Raw genomic sequence first — 23204 nt, 5'->3', positions numbered from 1 at the left:
ACACTGAACGAAACTTGACACTGAACGAAACTTGACCACAGAAGAATGTTGCGTAAGGTGGGCCGAAAAGTTTTGCACTAAGTTGTACTGTTTTGGCTGTATTTCGGGAACATACATACATACATACATATATATATATATATATATATATATATATATATATATATATATATATATATATGATGAGAGTTTTAGTAATAGATGTATGTATATAATATATATATATATATATATATATATATATATATATATATATATATATATATATATATATATATATATATATATATATATATATATATACCTGCGTAGTAGAATTAAGCATTTCACTAAAAAATGGAATCATCAAATATTTTTACCTTTGAGTCTTCACTGAAGTAGTTCCAGATATTGAGCATCTCTGAGTTGAATATTATATCAAGACAGATTTACGGGTGGAAGGAAGAATGCCACGATGATGATCAGACTTCAGAAGATCAAGTCCAAAACACAAGAGAAACTCATTTCTGCATTTACTCAATAATTGTACATGAAAATGATGAAGTTTTGCACGAAGGACTGAATAGAAGGTATACAATGAGATGGAGCACACATTTCTGGAGTCGTTCAGTCTCATCACTCTGAGCCCTTGTGATGCCAGATCCCCATACAGGCACACCAAATTCCAGCAAAGGACTGATGTACACTTTATATATTTCATCAAGATCAGGGGCACTCACACTGAATTTCTTCAAAATACATAGAACATGGAGTCGTCAGATAAACGACGTTTGTATCATGCCATTCTAGTTTGCTTTTCACTTGTCATATTGATATTATCCATTGCAAATAATGTGGAAAAGTATCTTCATTCAGCGAGATATATTTTATCTATGATATCCCTTACAAAAATCTTTTTTATGCCTCCGGTGATGATGTCGCTGGTGGCATGTTTTCTGGTTGTCTGTCTGTATGTACATGCAAATTTTCTGTTTTCTTTGCAACTGCTTATGTGATTGACACAAAATTTTAACCATACATGTGACTCATCACGCAAAAATTTTAAATGATAATTATGATCATAGGTCACGTGGGGTGGCAGCCATGTTGGAAAAACAGAAAAAACTTTCGACCTCTGTATCTCCTAAATCGAAAAATGGAAAAAAATGAAACCGGCAATTGGCAACTTGGCAACTACTCTGCATGGGGAATAAGAGTGATTTGACTATGTCATTGGTGAAGTGATATCCCGGTCAAAATTTGACAAGCAGATCGCTGCATTCGATCAGTATGAAAATTTGTGAGGTTCATCTCGGGAAATATTTCAACACAAAAAAATTATTATGACGTCATCCGTCACATGGTTTGGCAACCATATGAAAAAAAAATGGAAAAAATCTTCTCCAGAACCGCTTTACAGATCGAAGTGAAACCACACACAAATGATTGACTATACATGCTGAATAAAGTTTGATAACTATCATGTCATAGGTCACTTGATCTGGCTGCCATCTTGGATTTACCCTCAAACCTTCAAAAATATTTTTCTCCAGAACGGCTAGACAGATTGAGGGAAACTTCACAGACATGTTCCGTATGACTTGCAAATATTTGGATGATAAAGAATAAGTCATAAGTCCCATGGTTCGGTGGCCATATTGGATTGAAGAAAAATATTAAATAATGTTTTCTCTGGAAATGCTTATCCGATCGAAGCGAAATTTACAAAGTGTCATCAAACCGTAAACCTGCATTCAGTGTGGAAATGATGACATCATAGTTGATGACATCATCATCAACAAATGATGATGTGGCAGCCGTATTGGATAGAAAAATGAACCGTATCCAATCAAAATGAAACTTCATAATGTTGATCCCCTGCCGAATATTGGGCAGAGTCCAAATTTTCAATGCCTTCAGTCATGTGGTTTGGCAGCCATGTTAGTTTGAAAACTGAAAAACGTTTGTTTGTTTTTAACCATAGAAATTTCATGAAATTTTCACCATAGATGTGATTACTCATGTAGAATGTTTTTGTTATAACTTTGATGTCATAGGTCACTTGGTGTGGCAGCCATGTTGGAAAAAAGGGAAAAATTTGACCTCTGTATCTGTGAAACCGCTCCATGGGAAAAATTGAAACTTGGCACATATGAAGTACTCCCCATGGGAAACAAGGGTGATGTTTTTTTTTGATGATGATTTCTCACTTCTGACATCACTTACTTTTTTTGGGCTACTTATGACATCATAATTTCATATGTCAAACGCTTTAACTGATCAGTATTAAAAATTTTGAGGGTCATCTAGGGCTAAATTGTAATTGGCAAAAAAATTCTGATGTCATCAGTCATGTGGCTTGGCAGCCATGTTTTTTTTTAACATAAAACATTCAAAAATTGTCTTCTCCATAACGGCTGAACAGATCGAGGTGAAACTTTACAGGTATGGTTGCCTATCCATGAGGAACCAAAAGTTCTCCTCCTATAATGTCATAGGTCACATGGTTTGGCAGCTATGATTCTTTGAAGAATAAACATTTTAAAATCGTCTTCTGCAGAACAGCTTGACAGATCGAGGGGAAACTTCACTTGCATGTTCCCCATGCCTTGGGGATACCAGGGTGTATACAAAGAATTCATAGGCCTCATGGTCTGGCAGCCATATTGGTTTGAACGAAATTCTTTTTTAATTCTTTCTCTAGAACCACTTCATCAATTGATGTGAAATGTCTCAGATATGACTTAGTAAACATGTGGAATATATGTTTTAAATTTCATCCTGACCAGACACATGGTCTGGCAGCCAGAATTATTGAATGTTTCAAATCTGGGCTCAGGGATTTATATCAAACTTGGTGAAATTATGTATAATGATGTAATAATGTGGGTGGAGGCATATCTGGCAACGTCGTGATGTCGAATGTTTTTGTTCTAGTTTCATATATAATTTTAGGCTCATTGCATAGTTAACAGATAGATGGCAATAGCTTTGCAGACTGACAGAGGGTAAAAGAAGAGCAGACAGATAAAAATTCAAGGCCACAACACAAATACGGGTAGTTGAGTGGCAGGAATAGAATAGAGAGGATAAATAAATAAATTAATTATTGGGAGGTCTGCAAGAGTTGAAAAGATCACAGGTGGGTATGGGTGAGAGCATGAGGTGATGATGGACGGTACTCTTGAAAGACTGGAAGGAAGAACACAAGACAAAACAGGTACAAGGAGTCGGTTCTGTGAACAAGAGAATAGAGGGATGAAAGAATGCAGCTGAGCATCCATCTTGGACTTTGGAGGAAAACCAGGCATGTGTTCCTGGAAGAATGCATGTGACCTGGAGTGGGGGGTTGGTGGCTTTAGAAGAGATGGCAGGTGAAGTGTAGGCCATAACTGAGGTGATAGAAAACTGAGATTCCACCACCCTGAATTTCCATGATGCATGTTTCATGAAACTTGATGACAATCTCATAAAATGTCCTTTGCAAAAGAATAGCATATTTTGTAAGGGTTATATTTCCTCAATTTTGATATTAAACCTTGCCTTAATTAAGAAAGGTGTGGAAATGAAAGAATAAATCTGAGCATCTGTTTACTCATTAGGCTTGCACATCCATCAAAACCTGAACAATTTGTTTCTTTTGGTGCAGTTTTCAGATTTGGAGACCCAATACAATACCATGATGTCCTGGGCAAGAAAACACTTAGAATCTCTCAAAAACAAATTAAATGAAGCAGAAAGTGCAGCCAAGGTACGTCTTGATATTTTTGATCAATATTAATAACAATAATATATATATATATGGAAAAATTATGGGCCCAGACTAGGAATTGGACCTGGGTCCTCTGACAAACTATACCAGTGCTCTGCCTTCTGAGCTATCTGGGCAACCCACTGGCTAAGCAATGCAATTCTTCCACATATACAAGTGCCACTTTGTACCCCCCCCCCCCCCCGCAACTGCTTCCAGGGCACCCACAGCCAACCATTGGAGCAGCGAGGGCCTGCTCACGAGACGGTCTTTCCCCTGTGGGGGGGATATCTTTTCTGTTAATTCCATGTCCACTATTAATCATCACAGAAAGAGCCTCTCGTGAGCAGGCCCTCGCTGCTCCTATTGTTGGCAGTGATTTCCCTGGAAGCAGTGGGAAAGAGAGTGGCATTTCTGTATATGGAGGAATTGCATTGCTCAGCTGGTGGCATGCCTCGATAGCTCAGATGGCAGAGCACTGGTGTGGTTTGCCAGAGGACCTGGGTTTAATTCCTGGTCTGGACTTGTCATTTTTACACATATATTTATAATGTTTGTTCTATCCTGTTCATTTATAATTACAATATTAATAAATAACTCTATGAGGTGATCTGTTAATTTACACACAAAATAGAACATTGATGCACTACCCTCCACCTCCTCACAACAAAATTCTCCCCTCCCACCCCCTTCCACTGCCCCTCTCACCCCCTTTCCTGTACCTCTACTGATCTTAAGGAACATTTATTTTTTATTGCAGACTGCCGCAATTATGAACAGAAAAGTGAAGATGGAGGAGACTCTGAAGCAAACATCTGTGCCTGAAATGATAAAAGGTCGACGGTGGACTCTCTGGGAGCTCATCTATTCTAACCTCTTCTCTGAAGATGAAAAAAATAAATTTATTGAGGACTATGATAAGGAAAAGGTCACTGTGGAAGAGCTTCGGATACTCATAATAGAATTTATCAAGAATAAAGAGAAGGAAAGGTTAAAGGCAGAGATACAGTTTGACGGCATCAGAAAACCAGTGCCTCTCGAAGAGTTGATGAAATCGCAAATTGTCAATGAGGATGTGGGAAATCAGCTCCTGGAAGGTTTGAAATCCCCAGGTGATGTAGCAAAATCCATCCAAATATATCTCAGTGGGGCTCCTGCCATTGCTGGACTGTACCTTGAGGATAGCAAGGAAAAAATGGGCTTTTATGAGGGCATGAGGAAGAAAGTTATCATGCCTGAAAATGCTCTTAAGTTACTGGAAGCTCAGGCAGCCACAGGGTACATGATAGATCCTGTGAAGAATCAGAGGATGTCTGTTGATGAAGCTGTGCAGAAACAAATTGTTGGAGAAGAACTTAAAAATCAACTTTTGCTTGCTGAGCAAGCAGCAACTGGTTACAAAGAATCTATGTCAGGACAGAGCATTTCCTTGTTTCAAGCCTTGAAGAAGCAACTTGTTGCGAAAGAGCTCGGAACTAATCTACTTGACGTGCAGATTGCCACTGGTGGAATTATTGACCCAGAGGCAAGCCACAGGGTCCCGATGGAAGTGGCTTACAAGCGAGGACTATTTGATGAAGAGATGAACAAGATCCTCCTGGACCCAAGTAGGAGTGGCAAGGAATACACTGATCTCAACACTGGTGAAAACGTTGCATATCTGGAGTTGATTCAGTGCTGTTTTAGAGACCCTGATACAGGATTGCCATTGCTTATACTGAAGGACAAACAGGAAAAGGAGAGAGTGAGAGATGAAAAGGCTAAATACCAGGAAGAAGAGTGCATGAAAGCTCTTGCAAACACAAACATTGACTTGCCCTCAGGAAAAAAGGCATCATTAAAAGAAGTATTTGAGATGGGTCTCTTCGATGAAGACAAGAAAGTGCAATTGTTGAAGGATTTCAAATCAGGAAAAATAACTATGGAGCAACTCATCATCTTTCTCATTGAAATTCTTCAAGTTGAACACGTAAAAAAAGAAGCAAAGAAACGTCTGAGTAAAGTTGAAGAGGTGCTGCCTACGAAAACCAAAGAAACACAAACCAAAGAAAACCAAATTCAGATCTTAGAGACTACAAAGATCGATGTACCAGTTGGAAAATATTCCGGCAAGCAGATGACCGTAAATGAGGTCCTTGCAAATGATGAACTGATTGGCGAAGATGATAGAAACAAACTACTTCGGGAATACAAATGTAGGAATATTACCATAAATCAGCTGATTATATTACTTCTCGAAATTATCCAGAAAAAGGCAGACGTTATTGACGGAAGTAAAAAGGAACTCCCAGTAATACAAGCAACCAAAGAGGTAACTGTAGCAGCAGAGCTATCGAAAGAGGAAGAGATCAAAAAATCTCAGCGAGATCGAGAAGCACAGGCCAAAGAAACATTTGTGTCCACTGAAATTGAGTTACATTGTGGAAAGCATGCTGGAATGAAGATATCATTGGAGAAGGCTTTGTTTGAAAACTTAGTAGATACAGACAAAAAAGAAACATTGATGGCAGATTATCTTTCTGGAAAAATCACTTTAGATAGACTTGTTTATCTATTCATTGAAATAATTCGTTTGGAAGAAATTGAGCAAGCCAAGAAAGAATTTAAGTTCAGAGGACTTCGTCGAGAGGTGTCAGTTAATGACCTAATTGCATCAAATGTTCTCAATGAAAATGTTGCAAATCAGCTAGTTAAAGGAGACGTAACAAAAGAGGAGGTGAGCAATTCAATTCAAACATTTTTGCAAGGTTCCAGTGCCATTGCAGGATTTTACATTGAAGCAATGAATGAGAAACTGTCTATCTACAATGCATTAAAAAGAAAACTGATTCAGCCAGTAACAGCATTGGTATTACTTGAAGCTCAGGCAGCCACAGGCTATATAATTGACCCTGTGAAGAATGAAAGGCTTTCAGTTGAGGAAGCTTGTGAAAAAGGAGTGGTTGGTTTGGACCTTAAGACAAAACTTCTGTCTGCAGAGCAGGCCGTAACCGGATACAAAGACCCATCCACCGGTGAAACCATCTCAGTTTTCCAAGCGATGAAGAAAGACCTCATTTTGAAAGATCATGGAATTCGTCTTTTGGAAGCTCAGATTGCAACAGGGGGGATTGTTGATCCTCAAGCCAGTCACCGTCTCCCAGTGGAAGTGGCTTATAGCCGTGGTCTCTTTGATGAGGAGATGAATCAGATACTTCTGGATCCCAGTAATGATACCAAGGGATTCCTTGACCCAAATAATGATGAAAACATGACCTATGCTGAGCTGAGGCAGCACTGTGACAAAGACAAAGAGACAGGACTGCCACTGATTGTTTTGATAGACAAGGGCAAACTCATGGAAGAGAAATCTTCTGCTGAAAAAATGGAGAGTGACAAACCTCGTGCTGAGGTCTCATGGCAAAAAACATTTGTTGACTTTCCAATTGGAAAGTTTGCTGGAAGGAAGGTTTCACTTCAAGAGATTTTTGAAAGTGACCTCATTGATAAGGAAAGAAAGAAACAGCTGCGAGAAGATTACAATTCTGGAAAAATCACATTAGAAGAACTTCTGATGCTTATCATCGATTTTATGCAGCCAAAGAAGACTGGAGATATTGATACAATAACCAAAACTACAGTTGTTACCAAACGTGTTGTTCTTACTTCTGAAGAAGAACAAACTATCAAAACTCTAGAAACAACATTTGTCGATCTTCCTTTCGATAGATATTCAGGCAAAAAGGTTTCTCTGAAAGAGCTGTTGGACAGTGATGTTGTTGACGAAGAGAAGAAACGGCAGTTGCTGGAAGAATTCAAGTCTGGTAAAATCACAACTCAGCAATTGCTGATCCTTATCATTGAAATAATACAGGCAAAGGAATCTCAGCAACCTGAAGGGCAGGTGGTGGTAAAGAAGGTTTCAGTTCAGAAAACAGTACCAAAGACAGAAATAGATCAACTAATTCAACGTCAGGAAAAAGAGAAACCTGATAAGCAAAAGGAAATTGTACAAAAGAATGGGGAAGAGAAACCAGAGAGAACAGCAGTGCAACAGATTGAAAAACAAAGGGCAATGAAGGTAAAATCCACAACAGTGTCAAAAGAGACTGTTCCAACCACTGAATTCAAGCTCCGACCAAAAGTGCAGGATGTAGACATTCTCAAAAACACGACTGTTGAATTGCCATTTGGAAGATTTTCTGGAAAGAAGTTTACCATTCAAGAAATTTTTGATGAAGACATTATCGATGAAAAAACTAAAAACACGTTGATGGCAGACTTCAAGTCAGGTGAGATCACTTTGGAAAAACTCATTCAGTTAATAATTGAGATGATCCGTGTCAGAGAAGAGAATGAAATGAAAAGGCAAATTAAATTTAACGGTTTGCGACGTGAAGTCACAGTTGCTGATTTGGTAAAATCAAAAGTTCTGAAAGAAGAGGTTGCAAATAAACTCTCAGACGGGACCGTTACAAAGGAAGAGGTACAGAGCTCTATACTGCATTTTCTTGAAGGAACCAATGCAATTGCAGGATTGTACATTGAAGCAACGAATGAAAAGATGTCCATCTACAATGCATGGAAAAGGGGATTGATTCGGCCAGGAACCGCATTGGTGCTGCTTGAAGCTCAGGCAGCAACAGGTTATATAATTGACCCCGTGAAGAATGAAAGACTTTCCGTTGAAGAAGCTTGTGAAAAAGGTTTGGTGGGTTCTGATGTTAAGCCAAAACTTCTATCTGCCGAACGGGCCGTAACCGGATACAAAGACCCTTCCAACGGTGAAACCATCTCAGTCTTCCAAGCGATGGAGAAAGACCTAATTTTGAAAGATCATGGAATTCGTCTTTTGGAAGCTCAGATTGCAACAGGGGGAATTGTTGATCCACAAGCCAGTCATCGTCTCCCAGTGGAAGTGGCTTATAATCGCGGGCTTTTTGACGAGGAGATGAATCGGATTCTTCTGGATCCCAGTGATGATACCAAGGGATTCTTTGACCCAAACAATGATGAAAACATGACCTATGCAGATCTCATGCAACGCTGCTATAAAGACACAGAAACAGGACTGCCAATGATTGTTGTGAAAGACAAGAGCAAGCTCATGGAAAATAAGATTTTTGTTGAACAAGTGGAGGGCCCCAAACCTCAAGTTGAGTTCTCTTGGCAAAAAACATTTGTTGACTTTCCATTTGGAAAATTTGCTGGAAGGAAGGTTTCACTTCAAGAGATCTTTGAAAGTGACCTCATTGATGAGGAAAGAAAGAAACAGCTGCGAGAAGATTACAGTTCTGGCAAAATCACATTAGAAGAACTTCTGATGCTTATCATCGATTTTATGCAGCCAAAGGACACTGGAGATATTGAAACAGGAATCCAAACTACAGTAGTTACCAAGCGTGTGGTTCTTACTTCTGAAGCACAGCCACGTCCTGAAGAAGAACAAACTATCAAAACACTAGAAACGACAATTGTCGATCTTCCTTTCGAAAGATATTCAGGCAAAAAGGTTTCTTTGAAAGAGCTGTTGGACAGTGATGATGTTGATGAAGAAAAGAAACAGCAGTTGCTGGATGACTTCAAGTCTGGCAAAATCACAACTCAGCAATTGCTGATCCTCATCATTGAAATAATACAGGCAAAGGAATCTCAGCAAGCTGATGGGCAGGTGGTGGTAAAGAAAGTTTCAGTTCAGAAAGTGGTAACAAAGACAGAAATGGATCATCATGAAGACGTTTCACAACCTGTTGATAAAAAATCCGCAGATTTTATGAAGGAACCAGCACATCTTTCAGTTGAACAAAACCGTTTGAAGACCCTTGAAACTACAACCCTTGAAATGCCATTTGGTAAGTTTTCGGGGATGAAGCATTCTGTGAAAGACCTTTTAGACAGTGACAGGATTGATGAGAAAAAGAAAAAAGAGTTATTGAATGACTACAAGTGTGGAAAAATCACAATGGAAGAACTAATCATGCTGATAATAGGTTTACTACAGGCCAAAGAAAAAGAGGAATGTGAAAAATGGAAAGATATTGCACAAAAGAATGGGGAAGACAAACCAAAGAAGACTGCAGAGAAAGAGATTGTTACAACCACTGATTCCCAGAGCACACCAAAAGTGCATGATGTCGACATTCTTAAAAACACGACTGTTGATTTAACATTTGGAACATTTTCTGGAAAGAAGTTTACCCTCCAAGAAATTTTTGAAAGAGACATCATTGACGAACAAAATAAAAAGACATTGATGGAAGATTTTAAATCGGGCAAGATCACTTTGGAAGAACTCATTCAGTTAATCATTGAGATTATCCGCGTCAGAGAAGAGAATGAAATGAAAAGGCAAATTAAGTTTCAAGGCTTGCGACGAGAAGTCACAGTTGCTGATTTGGTGAAATCAAAAGTGCTGAAAGAAGAGGTTGCAAATAAACTCTCAGAAGGGACCATCACAAAAGAAGAGGTACAAAGCTCAATACAGCATTTTCTTGAAGGAACCAATGCAATTGCAGGATTATACATTGAGGCAACGAATGAGAAGATGTCCATCTACCACGCAATGAAGAGGAGATTGATCCGGCCAGGAACAGCGTTGGTGTTACTTGAAGCTCAGGCAGCAACAGGTTATATAATTGACCCTGTGAAGAATGAAACTCTTTCCGTTGAAGAAGCTTGTGAGAAAGGCGTGGTAGGCTCTGATGTTAAGGCGAAACTTCTGTCTGCCGAGCGGGCCGTCACCGGATACAAAGACCCATCCACCGGTGATACTATTTCAGTCTTCCAAGCGATGGAGAAAGACCTCATGTTGAAAGATCATGGAATTCGTCTTTTGGAAGCTCAGATTGCCACTGGGGGAATTGTTGATCCACAAGCCAGTCACCGTATCCCAGTGGAAGTGGCTTATAGCCGCGGGCTTTTTGATGAGGAGATGAATCGGATTCTTCTGGATCCCAGTGATGATACCAAGGGATTCTTTGACCCAAACAATGATGAAAACATGACCTATGCAGATTTAATGCAACGCTGCTATAAAGACACAGAAACAGGACTGCCAATGATTATGTTGAAAGACAAGAGCAAACTCCTGGAAAATCAGATTTCTCTTGAACAAGTGGAGGGCCCCAAACCTCAAACTGAGGTCTCCTGGCAAAAAACATTTGTTGACTTTCCATTTGGAAAATTTGCTGGAAGAAAAGTTTCCCTTCAGGAGATCTTTGACAGTGACCTCATTGATGAGGAAAGAAAGAACCAGCTACGAGAAGATTATGATTCTGGAAAAATCACACTCGAAGAACTTCTGATGCTTATCATTGATTTTATGCAGCCAAAGGACACTGGAGATATTGATACAAGAACCAAAACTACAGTTGTTACCAAGCGTGTTGTTGTTACTTCTGAAGCACAGCCACGTCCTGAAGAAGAACAAACTATCAAAACACTAGAAACAACATTTGTCGATCTTCCTTTCGATAGATATTCAGGCAAAAAGGTTTCTCTGAAAGAGCTATTAGACAGTGATGAGATTGATGAAAGTAAGAAACAGCAGTTGCTGGATGACTTCAAGTCTGGAAAAATCTCAACTCAGCAATTGCTGATCCTCATCATTGAAATAATACAGGCAAAGGAATCTGGGCCAGCTGAAGGACAGGTGGTGGTAAAAAAGGTTTCAGTTCAGAAACACGTGACAGAAATAGACTCTGGTCGGGATGTTCTTGCACAAGCAGTTGTTGAAAAATCTGTCATAATCAAACCTGCTGAAATTGTTTCAGATGAAGAGCGTTTGACTGTTCTCGACAATACATCGGTCGATATTCCATTTGGCAGGTTTGCTGGAAAGAATCTTTCGATGAAAGAGATTTTGAACAGTGATGAAATTGATGAGGAAAAGAGAAATGCATTTATGGCTGATTACATGTCTGGGACGATAACAACTCAAGAATTAATCATACTGATAATAAAATTCATCCAGATGAAGGCAGATGAGAAAGAACAGAAGAAAAGCGCGTCTGTTAGGAATGGTGAAGATAAACCATTGAAAAAAGAGAAAAAGATTATAAAGCAAGAGGTTAAAAAGACAAAAACAAGTATCACAAAAGAGACGGCCACGACCTCCAAACCCAAGCACACCCCGAAAGAACAGGATGTGGACGTTCTAAAAAACACGACCCTGGAACTACCTTTTGAAAGATTTTCTGGAAAGAAGTTTACCCTCCAAGAAATTTTTGAAGGAGACATCATTGACGAACAAAATAAAAATACATTGATGGAAGATTTTAAATTGGGCAAGATCACTTTGGAAAAACTCATTCAGTTAATCATTGAGATTATCCGCGTCAGAGAAGAGAATGAAATGAAAAGGCAAATTAAGTTTAAGGGTTTGCGACGAGAAGTCACAGTTGCTGATTTGGTGAAATCAAAAGTGCTGAAAGAAGAGGTTGCAAATAAACTCTCAGAAGGGACCATCACAAAAGAAGAGGTACAAAGCTCTATACAGCATTTTCTTGAAGGAACCAATGCAATTGCAGGATTATACATTGAGGCAACGAATGAGAAGATGTCCATCTACCACGCAATGAAGAGGAGATTGATCCGGCCAGGAACAGCGTTGGTGTTACTTGAAGCTCAGGCAGCAACAGGTTATATAATTGACCCTGTGAAGAATGAAACTCTTTCCGTTGAAGAAGCTTGTGAAAAAGGCGTGGTAGGCTCTGATGTAAAGGCGAAACTTCTGTCTGCCGAGCGGGCCGTCACCGGATACAAAGACCCATCCACCGGTGAAACCATCTCAGTCTTCCAAGCGATGGAAAAAGACCTCATGTTGAAAGATCATGGAATTCGTCTTTTGGAAGCTCAGATTGCCACTGGGGGAATTGTTGATCCTCAAGCCAGTCACCGTATCCCAGTGGAAGTGGCTTATAGCCGCGGGCTTTTTGATGAGGAGATGAATCGGATTCTTCTGGATCCCAGTGATGATACCAAGGGATTCTTTGACCCAAACAATGATGAAAACATGACCTATGCAGATTTAATGCAACGCTGCTATCAAGACACAGAAACAGGACTGCCAATGATTGTTGTGAAAGACAAGAGCAAACTCCTGGAAAATCAGATTTCTCTTGAACAAGTGGAGGGCCCCAAACCTCAAACTGAGGTCTCCTGGCAAAAAACATTTGTTGACTTTCCATTTGGAAAATTTGCTGGAAGAAAAGTTTCACTTCAAGAGATCTTTGACAGTGACCTCATTGATGAGGAAAGAAAGAACCAGCTGCGAGAAGATTATGATTCTGGAAAAATCACACTAGAAGAACTTCTGATGCTTATCATTGATTTTATGCAGCCAAAGGACACTGGAGATATTGATACAAGAACCAAAACTACAGTTGTTACCAAGCGTGTTGTTGTTACTTCTGAAGCACAGCCACGTCCTGAAGAAGAACAAACTATCAAAACACTAGAAACAACATTTGTCGATCTTCCTTTCAAAAGATATTCAGGCAAAAAGGTTTCTCTGAAAGAGCTATTGGACAGTGATGTTGTTGATGAAAGTAAGAAACAGCAGTTGCTGGATGACTTCAAGTCTGGAAAAATCTCAACTCAGCAATTGCTGATCCTCATCATTGAAATAATACAGGCAAAGGAATCTGGGCCAGCTGAAGGACAGGTGGTGGTAAAAAAGGTTTCAGTTCAGAAACACGTGACAGAAATAGACTCTGGTCGGGATGTTCTTGCACAAGCAGTTGTTGAAAAATCTGTCACAAGCAAACCTGCTGAAATTGTTTCAGATGAAGAGCGTTTGAATGTTCTCGAAAATACATCGGTCGATATTCCATTTGGCAGGTTTGCTGGAAAGAATCTTTCTATGAAAGAGATTTTGAACAGTGATGAAATTGATGAGGAAAAGAGAAATGCATTTATGGCCGATTACATGTCTGGGACGATAACGACTGAGGAATTAATCATACTGATAATAAAATTCATCCAGATGAAGGCAGATGAGAAAGAACAAAAGGAAAGGATTTCTGATAAGAGTGATGAAGCCAAACCAATGAAAAAAGAGAGAAAGATTACAAAGCAAGAGGTTAAAAAGACAAAAACAAGTGTCACAAAAGAGACTGTTGCAACCTCCGAATCCAAGCGCAGACCGAAAGAACAGGATGTGGACGTTCTACAAAACACGACCATGGAACTACCTTTTGAAAGATTTTCTGGACAAAAGTTTACCCTCCAAGAAATTTTTGAAGGAGACATCATTGATGAACAAAATAAAAAGGCATTGATGGAAGATTTTAAATCGGGTAAGATCAATTTGGAAAAACTGATTCAGTTAATCATTGAGATTATCCGCGTCAGAGAAGAAAATGAAATGAGAAGGCAAATTAAGTTTAAGGGTTTGCGACGAGAAGTCACAGTTGCTGATTTGGTGAAATCAAAAGTTCTGAAAGAAGAGGTTGCAAAAAAACTCTCAGAAGGGACTGTTACAAAGGAAGAGGTACAAAGCTCGATACAGCATTTTCTTGAAGGAACCAATTCAATTGCAGGATTATACATCGAGGCAACAAATGAGAAGATGTCCATCTACAAGGCAATGAAGAGGAAATTAATCCGGCCAGGAACAGCATTGGTGCTGCTTGAAGCTCAGGCAGCAACAGGTTATATAATTGATCCTGTGACGAATGAAAGGCTTTCCGTTGAAGAAGCTTGTGAAAATGGTGTGGTGGGTTCCGAACTTAGGACAAAACTTCTGTCCGCCGAGCGAGCCATAACCGGATACAAAGACCCATCCACTGGTGAAACCATTTCTGTCTTCAAAGCAATGGAGAAAGGCCTAATTTTGAAAGATCATGGAATTCGTCTTTTGGAAGCTCAGATTGCAACAGGGGGAATTGTTGATCCTCAAGCCAGTCACCGTCTCCCAGTGGAAGTGGCTTATATCCGTGGGCTGTTTGATGAGGAGATGAATCGGATTCTTCTGGATCCCAGTGATGATACCAAGGGATTCTTTGACCCAAACAATGATGAAAACATGACCTATGCAGATCTCATGCAACGCTGCTATAAAGACACAGAAACAGGACTGCCAATGATTGTTGTGAAAGACAAGAGCAAACTCATGGAAAAGAAGATTTCCCTGGAACAGGTGGAAGGCCCTGAACCTCAAGCTGAGGTCTCATGGCAAAATATATTTGTTGACTTTCCATTTGGAAAATTTGCTGGAAGGAAGGTTTCACTTCAGGAGATTTATGAAAGTGACCTCATTGATGAGGAAAGAAAGAAACAGTTAAGAAAAGATTACAATTCTGGAAAAATCACACTAGAAGAACTTCTGATGCTTATCATCGATTTTATGCAGCCAAAGGACACTGGAGATATTGATACAGGAATCCAAACTACAGTTGTTACCAAGCGTGTGGTTCTTACTTCTGAAGCACAGCCACGTCCTGAAGAAGAACAAACTATCAAAACACTAGAAACGACATTTGTCGATCTTCCTTTCAAAAGATATTCAGGCAAAAAGGTTTCTCTGAAAGAGCTGTTGGACAGTGATGAGATTGATGAAAGTAAGAAACAGCAGTTGCTGGAAGAATTCAAGTCTGGAAAAATCTCAACTCAGCAATTGCTGATCCTCATCATTGAAATCATACAGGCAAAGGAATCTGGGCCAGCTGAAGGACAGGTGGTGTTAAAAAAGGTTTCAGTTCAGAAACACGTGACAGAAATAGACTCTGGTCGGGATGTTCTTGCACAAGCAGTTGTTGAAAAATCTGTCACAAGCAAACCTGCTGAAATTGTTTCAGATGAAGAGCGTTTGAAGGTTCTCGAAAATACATCGGTCGATATTCCATTTGGCAGGTTTGCTGGAAAGAATCTTTCTATGAAAGAGATTTTGAACAGTGATGAAATTGATGAGGAAAAGAGAAATGCATTTATGGCTGATTACATGTCTGGGACGATAACAACTCAAGAATTAATCATACTGATAATAAAATTCATCCAGATGAAGGCAGATGAGAAAGAACAGAAGAAAAGGGTTTCTGATAAAAATGGTAAAGATATACCATTGAAAAAAGAGAAAAAGATGACAAAGCAAGAGGTTAAAAAGACAAAAACAAGTATCACAAAAGAGACTACAACAACTTCTGAATCCAAGCGCAGACCGAAAGAACAGGATGTGGACATTCTCAAAAACACGACCCTGGAACTACCTTTTGAAAGATTTTCTGGAAAGAAGTTTACCCTCCAAGAAATTTTAGAAGGAGACATCATTGACGAACAAAATAAAAAGACATTGATGGAAGATTTTAAATTGGGCAAGATCACTTTGGAAAAACTCATTCAGTTAATCATTGAGATTATCCGCGTCAGAGAAGAGAATGAAATGAAAAGGCAAATTAAGTTTAAAGGTTTGCGACATGAAGTCACAGTTGCTGATTTGGTGAAATCAAAAGTTCTGAAAGAAGAGGTTGCAAATAAACTCTCAGAAGGGACCATCACAAAAGAAGAGGTACAAAGCTCTATACAGCATTTTCTTGAAGGAACCAATGCAATCGCAGGATTGTACATTGAAGCAACGAATGAAAAGATGTCCATCTACAATGCATTGAAAAGGGGATTGATTCGGCCAGGAACCGCATTGGTGCTGCTTGAAGCTCAGGCAGCAACAGGTTATATAATTGACCCCGTAAAGAATGAATCACTTTCCGTTGAAGAAGCTTGTGAAAAAGGTTTGGTGGGTTCTGACTTTAAGACAAAGCTTCTGTCTGCCGAGCGGGCCGTAACCGGATACAAAGACCCATCCACCGGTGATACCATTTCAGTCTTCCAAGCGATGGAGAAAGACCTCATTTTGAAAGATCATGGAATTCGTCTTTTGGAAGCTCAGATTGCAACAGGGGGAATTGTTGATCCTCAAGCCAGTCACCGTCTCCCAGTGGAAGTGGCTTATAGCCGCGGGCTCTTTGATGAGGAGATGAATCGGATTCTTCTGGATCCCAGTGATGATACCAAGGGATTCTTTGACCCAAACAATGATGAAAACATGACCTATGCAGATCTCATGCAACGCTGCTATAAAGACACAGAGACAGGACTGCCAATGATTGTTTTGAAAGACACGAGCAAACTCTTGGAGAAGAAGATTTCTGTTGAAAAAGTGGAGGGCCCCAAATCTCAAGCTGAGGTCTCATGGCAAAAAATATTTGTTGACTTTCCATTTGGAAAATTTGTTGGAAGGAAGGTTTCACTTCAGGAGATCTTTGAAAGTCACCTTATTGATGAAGAAATGAAGAAGCAGCTACGGGAAGATTACAATTCTGGAAAAATCACACTGGAAGAACTTCTGATGCTTATCATTGATTTTATGCAGTCAAAGGACACTGGAGATATTGATACAATAACCAAAACTACAGTTGTTACGAAACATGTTGTTCTTACTTCTGAAGCACAGCCACATCCTCAAGAAGAACAAAGTATCAAAACACTAGAAAAGACATTGGTCGATCTTCCTTTCGAAAGATATTCAGGCAAAAAGGTTTCCCTGAAGGAGCTGTTGGACAGTGATGATGTTGATGAAAGTAAGAAACAGCAGTTGCTGGATGACTTCAGGTCTGGTAAAATCACAACTCAACAATTGCTGATCCTAATCATTGAAATAATACAGGCAAAGGAATCTATGCAAATGGAAGGACAGGTGGTTATTAAGAAGGTTTCAGTTGAGAAACATGTGACCAAAACAAACTCTGGTCAGGATGATCATGTTCTTGCGCAAGCAGTTCTTGATAAATCTTCCATAACTAAGAAACCTGAAAGTGTTTCCAAGGAAGAATGTTTGAAAACTCTGGAAGCCACATCAGTCGATATTCCATTTGGCAGGTTTGCTGGAAAGAAGCTCTCTGTTAAAGAGGTTCTGGACACTGATGTAATTGATGGTGAAAAGAAAAAGCAGTTCATAGAAGATTACATGTCTGGAAAGATAACTGTGGAGGAATTAATAATATTAATAATCCAAATAATTCACATCACAGAACAAGAGAGAATCAAAGAAAAGAAAGACGTTTCACAAGTTAAATTTGATGATAAGCTTGTTCGACCTTCAGACGATCAAATTGAACACAAAAAGGCTAAGGTGACGAAACCATTACCTCCCACAGAGAGTGATTTTACCACCAATTTGGAATCAAAACATAAGGAACGGTTTGTAGACATTTATAAGAACAAGAAAGTTCAGTTGCCACTGAAAAGATTTTCTGGTGAGATGCTCTCTCTTCAAGAAATCTTTGATAGGGAGCTCATTGATGAAAACAAGAAAAAGACATTAATAGCAGACTTCGAATCTGGCAAAATTACTTTAGAAAGGCTATTAGTGTTGATCATTGAGTTTGTTCAAGCAAAAGAAGAAAAGAATGAAGCAAGAAAACAAATGAAATTTAAAGGTTTGAGACGAGAAGTCAGTATTGCTGATTTAATCACATCAAAAGTGCTGAAAGAGGATGTAGCAAATAAACTCTCAGAAGGGACCATGACAAAGGAAGAGGTACAGGAATCTCTGAAAACATTCCTTGAAGGCTCAAGTGCTATTGCAGGACTTTACATTGAGGCAACGAATGAGAAGATGTCAATTTACAATGCCATAAAGGGGAAGCTCATCCGGCCAGGAACAGGGTTGGTTTTGCTGGAAGCTCAAGCAGCCACAGGTTATATAATTGACCCTGTCAAAAACGAGAGACTGTCAGTTAATGAAGCTTGTGAAAAAGGTTTGGTTGGATCTGAATTCCAGAAAAAGCTTCAATCGGCAGAGCGTGCAGTGACTGGGTATAAAGACCCATTTAGTGGTGAAATTATGTCATTGTTCCAAGCTATGAAGAAGCAACTGATTTTGAAAGACCATGGAATTCGTCTCCTAGAAGCACAAGTTGCCACGGGAGGCCTAATTGATCCAAATGCCAGCCATCGTATTCCAGTGGAAGTGGCCTATAGCCGTAGCCTCTTTGATGAAGAGATGAACCAGATTCTATTGGACCCAAGTGATGACACAAAAGGCTTCTTTGATCCCAATACAGATGAGAATATGACCTATGCAGATCTCATCAATCAGTGCTACACTGACACAGATACAGGACTTCCCATGATATTGCTACAGGACAAGACCAAACCAAAACACAAACGGAAAGTTTGGGGTGAAAAAACAGATGACCAGGCTCAAGCCGAGGTGTCTTTACAGAAAACATTGATTGAACTTCCAATTGGAAAGTTTGCTGGGAGGAAAGTTTCACTTTACGAGGTCTTTGAAAGTGGTCTTATTGATGAGGATAGAAAGAAACAGCTTATTCACGACTACAAGTCTGGCAAAATAACAGTGGAAGAACTTGTGGTACTCATCCTCACTATTGTTCAGAAGCAAAGTACTGCAGAACCTGATTCTGGACAAAAACCTGCAGTTGCTTCACAGAAGTCTGTTGTCACATTAGAAGCTCCAACATCTCAGCAGTCACAAAATATCAGTGTTCTAGAAAGAACATTTGTAGATCTTCCATTTGAGAGGTTTTCAGGGAAAAGGGTTTCCTTAAAAGATGTGATGGAAAGCGATGTTGATGAAAGGAAGAAACAACAACTGATGGAAGACTTTAAGGCAGGTAAAATCACCATTGAGCAACTTCTTATTCTTATCATTGAAATTGTTCAACAAAAAGAAATTGCACAATCTGAGGGAAAGGTTGTAAATCAGAAGGTCACAGTTGAGAAGAAAGTCACAGAATTGGAAAGCAGAGAGGCTATTACAAAAGTAAAAGTTGAATCAATGGAATCTTCACCTGTTTTAAGTGACAAAGAAAGTTTGGAAAGCCTTGAAACCACAAAAGTTGAAATTCCTTTTGGAGAGTTTGCTGGAAAAAAGGTTTCTCTTAAAGAAGTTTTTGAAACTCATGCAATTGATGCCACAAAAAAGAAAAAACTTTTGGATGATTACAAATCAGGAAAAATTACCATTGAAAGGCTGATAATTTTGATCGTCGAAATAATGACAATGAAAGCAAAAAAGGAAACCAGCCAAGTACAGTATGTGGTCACTGAAGAACAGATGAATAAAGATTTTGAATCAGAAAAATTAAGTATTCCTGCTGGAAAGTTTTCTGGCCAAACATTGAGTGTTAAGGAAGTCATGGATTCAGATGCAATTGATGAAGAAAAAAAGAAGCAGTTGTTGTACGATTATAAAACGGGAAGAATTACTCTTCATGTTCTGATCACCATTATCCTTGAAATCATAGAAACCAGGGCAAAGAAAAAGCTTAATTTCCAAGGTTTCAGACGCAACATTACAGTGGACGAGCTAGTAAAAGCTAGCTTGATTGATGACAATACATTGAAGAGGTTACTGATTGGATCTGTTTCTGTGGACGAAGTGAGCAAATCACTCCACCAATACCTCAAGGGTACAAGCAGCATCGCTGGTGTTTTTGTCGATCGCACTAAAGAGATTTTGCCAATCTATGCAGCAATGAAACGAGGGTTAATTCGCCCTGGCACGGCTTTTGAGCTCCTTGAAGCGCAAGCGGCCACAGGCTTTATCATAGACCCCATACAAAATCACCGTTTAACCGTGGAAGAAGCCGTTTCAGCTCGACTTGTTGGTGAAGATTTTAGGGATAAACTGCTGTCGGCAGAACGTGCTGTGACTGGGTACAAGGATCCTTACACTGGTAAAATGTTGTCGTTGTTTCAAGCAATGAAAAAGCAACTGATTGTGAAAAATCATGGAATCCGACTCTTGGAAGCTCAGATTGCCACAGGGGGCCTAATTGACCCTCATGCTAGTCACCGCATTCCTGTGGAAATGGCCTACAGCCGTGGGCTCTTTGATGAGGAGATGAACCAAATCCTCTTGGACCCAAGCGATGACACCAAGGGTTTCTTTGATCCGAACACAGAAGAGAACCTGACTTATATGGAGTTGCTAAAACGCTGCTCAAAAGATTCTTCTAGTGGCCTCTACTTGTTGTCACTGAAGGACAAAAAGCCTGACAGAAAAATGTCTTCCAAATCATCTGTGAGAAAGCGCAAAATAGTTGTGGTTGATCCTGATACGGGTAAGGAGTTGACCGTTTATGAAGCATACATGAAAGGACTTTTGGATCAGCAATCCTACTTACAGTTGTCTGCTCAGGAGTGTGAATGGGAAGAACTCACCATTACAGCATCCGACAGTACGGTCTCATCCATCCTCATTGACAGAAAATCTGGACGACAGTTCAGTATTGATGATGCACTCTCAGATGGTACAATAGATGAGCAAACTTTGCAGAAGTACCGACAGGGTAAACTGTCAATCTTTGAACTCGGAGACCGTTTATCTGGAGTATCTACTGGCGCTCGTTCTCGTACATCTTCTTTTGGATCATCATCATCTGTGCCTCCCAGTCCATCTTCAGCTTCCAGCCAGACTTCTGCTTCACCATGGAGTGAGCCAACAGAAGAGATAAATCCAATTGGTGGCATATTGGACTTACAAAAGTTTGAGAATATCAGTGTTGCAGAAGCAATGAAACGTCACATGATAGATAACCTCACAGGGCAGAGACTTCTTGAAGCCCAGGCCTGCACTGGTGGTATTATCAATCCATCCACAGGTGAACGATGCAGTGTCCAAGAGGCATTAACACAAGGACTGTTGGATAAATACATTGCAGAAAAAGTGCTTCCTGCAGATAGGGCATTCAATGGATTTGAAGAACCAAGAACTAAGGTAAAACTGTCTGCAGGCCAGGCAATCAAGAAGGGCTGGCTATTTCATGAGGGAGGTACACGTGTGTTGGAGGTACAGTACCTCACCGGAGGCCTTGTGGAACCTGGTTCTCCAGGACGATTGTCATTGGATGAAGCCCTCACTAAAGGTCTCATCGACAGCTACACAGCAAAAAAGTTACGTGACGTTAAATCTCATCTGAAGTACATCACATGTCCGAAGACAAGACAGCGCATTACCTACAAGGAGGCTCTGGAGCGTTCTATGGTGGATGCAGAGACTGGCGTCCGTCTTCTCGAAGCTTCGGGTGCTGCCAGCCGTTACAGTGTGAGCGTACCAAGCTCCAGTTTTGGCTCACGATCGGGTTCTCGCCCCTCATCGCATCACGGATCACGTCGTGGAAGCATTGATGCTTCCCCCCCATCCAGTTCATCATTCGGGACATATACTAGTGGTAGTAGCTACCAATCACCCTCCTACAGCACATATGGATATAGTCGTCGTTGAGAGGTGGAGAGAAGAATGAGAAGAGCCTCTTCTCAAGCTGCTATTAGCTTTGCTACAGCCTTAATTGTAGAAAGTTTGGTTGAAGGAGACTGTGGCTTGTATTGCAACAAACTGTTCAAATGTTGTGTTGAAGAGTTTATCTTTATGCTGCTTGGTTAGTTTATGACTTTACAAAAAAATATTAACATTATTAATTATGGGAAACTGAGTGCATTTTGCTTCGGGAGCAAAGATGAAGCACTGAAAATTGGGACAGGGAATTCATTCATTGGCACGTCTCCTCAAAAGCAGTTATTTTTGCTTAATATCATTGGCCAACAATAACTCTTAGAGGGTATGTTCCAATACCCTCCACTTTCCCCAATATTATGATGATGATGATGATGATGATGATGATGTTGATGATGATGCAAATTGCTGTGCTCATGTGCAGCCGCTTTGACTATGCATAAGACTGAATGCAAGGAGATGGTTGTTGCAGTGTTGTTTTAAGACATTTTGTTTATCCAATATTAACAATGGTTTTAACATATATCTTTGGAATGAAAACACATTCATTTCAGAAAGTTTGGCTTTGTTGCTTCGATCATACCAAGCTAGTGCATTTAATACGTACTTTTAATTCTTATTCTCATTTCTGTCAACAGTTTGAAAGACACAAGTTGCATGATGAAATGTCTGTTTAGGGGAATTATTTTTGTACATAAACTATGCATGAAGAGGTTCTTTTTCATTATTCGGGGGCAAAGATGAAGCACTGAAAAATTCTAGACATGGATTATATTGCCTTATGCTGGATTGCCTTCTCATTCCTCTGTATTTGGAGAGGACATTGTTATTTACAAGGAAGGTGAATGTAACATGCAGCTGATTTTATTACATTGGGTTTTTTTTTCATAAAATGGTGCAACTCCAAAGTGTTTGCTGTGCTGGCTGCAAAACAAATAAATGTAAAGCACTAAACCTTGACAATTCTTTATATTGTGATGAAGTTGGTTTGTTAGTCTTCTCCTCTGAACCCCACGATCTTGATGTTGGGAACTCTGGTTCAAATCCCATATGTGTTTGTCCATTATCCACGAATGTCCTCATGCATGTGATTTATGTACAAGCTCCTCCATGAGCCTTAGTATCACTATAAAGACAAATAAAGTGTCGAATAATAAAGTGAAAGAGGAATTTCAAATATTTGGAGGTGCTGTAAAAAAGAAAGTGATCGTCATTTTTTTAAACTTTATTTTACAATTC

At 39.6% G+C, this 23204-nt stretch overlaps 1 protein-coding gene across 6 annotated transcripts in view; it reads left to right on the top strand.

Annotated features, from left to right (window-relative positions):
• LOC147026386 (epiplakin-like) overlaps positions 1-23142 on the top strand; it is a 201391-nt gene extending 178249 nt beyond the window's left edge. For all 6 annotated transcript variants that reach the window (XM_085881775.1, XM_085881774.1, XM_085881773.1 and 3 more), the window contains 2 exons: positions 3629-3730; positions 4491-23142. In XM_085881775.1, coding sequence (XP_085737901.1) covers positions 3629-3730; positions 4491-21956 — 17568 coding nt within the window. In that variant the 3' untranslated portion in view covers positions 21957-23142. The remainder of the gene's footprint in view (positions 1-3628; positions 3731-4490) is intronic.
• Positions 23143-23204: the final 62 nt, after the last annotated feature.

Source organism: Eptatretus burgeri, chromosome 5 (genome assembly GCF_056783735.1).
Source record: "Eptatretus burgeri isolate ZD-2024b chromosome 5, Ebu_testis_v1, whole genome shotgun sequence".
NCBI classification, from domain to species: Eukaryota; Metazoa; Chordata; class Myxini; order Myxiniformes; family Myxinidae; genus Eptatretus; species Eptatretus burgeri.
The sequence above is the reverse complement of the archived record's forward strand: the minus strand, read 5'-3'. Positions and strand labels throughout refer to the sequence as shown.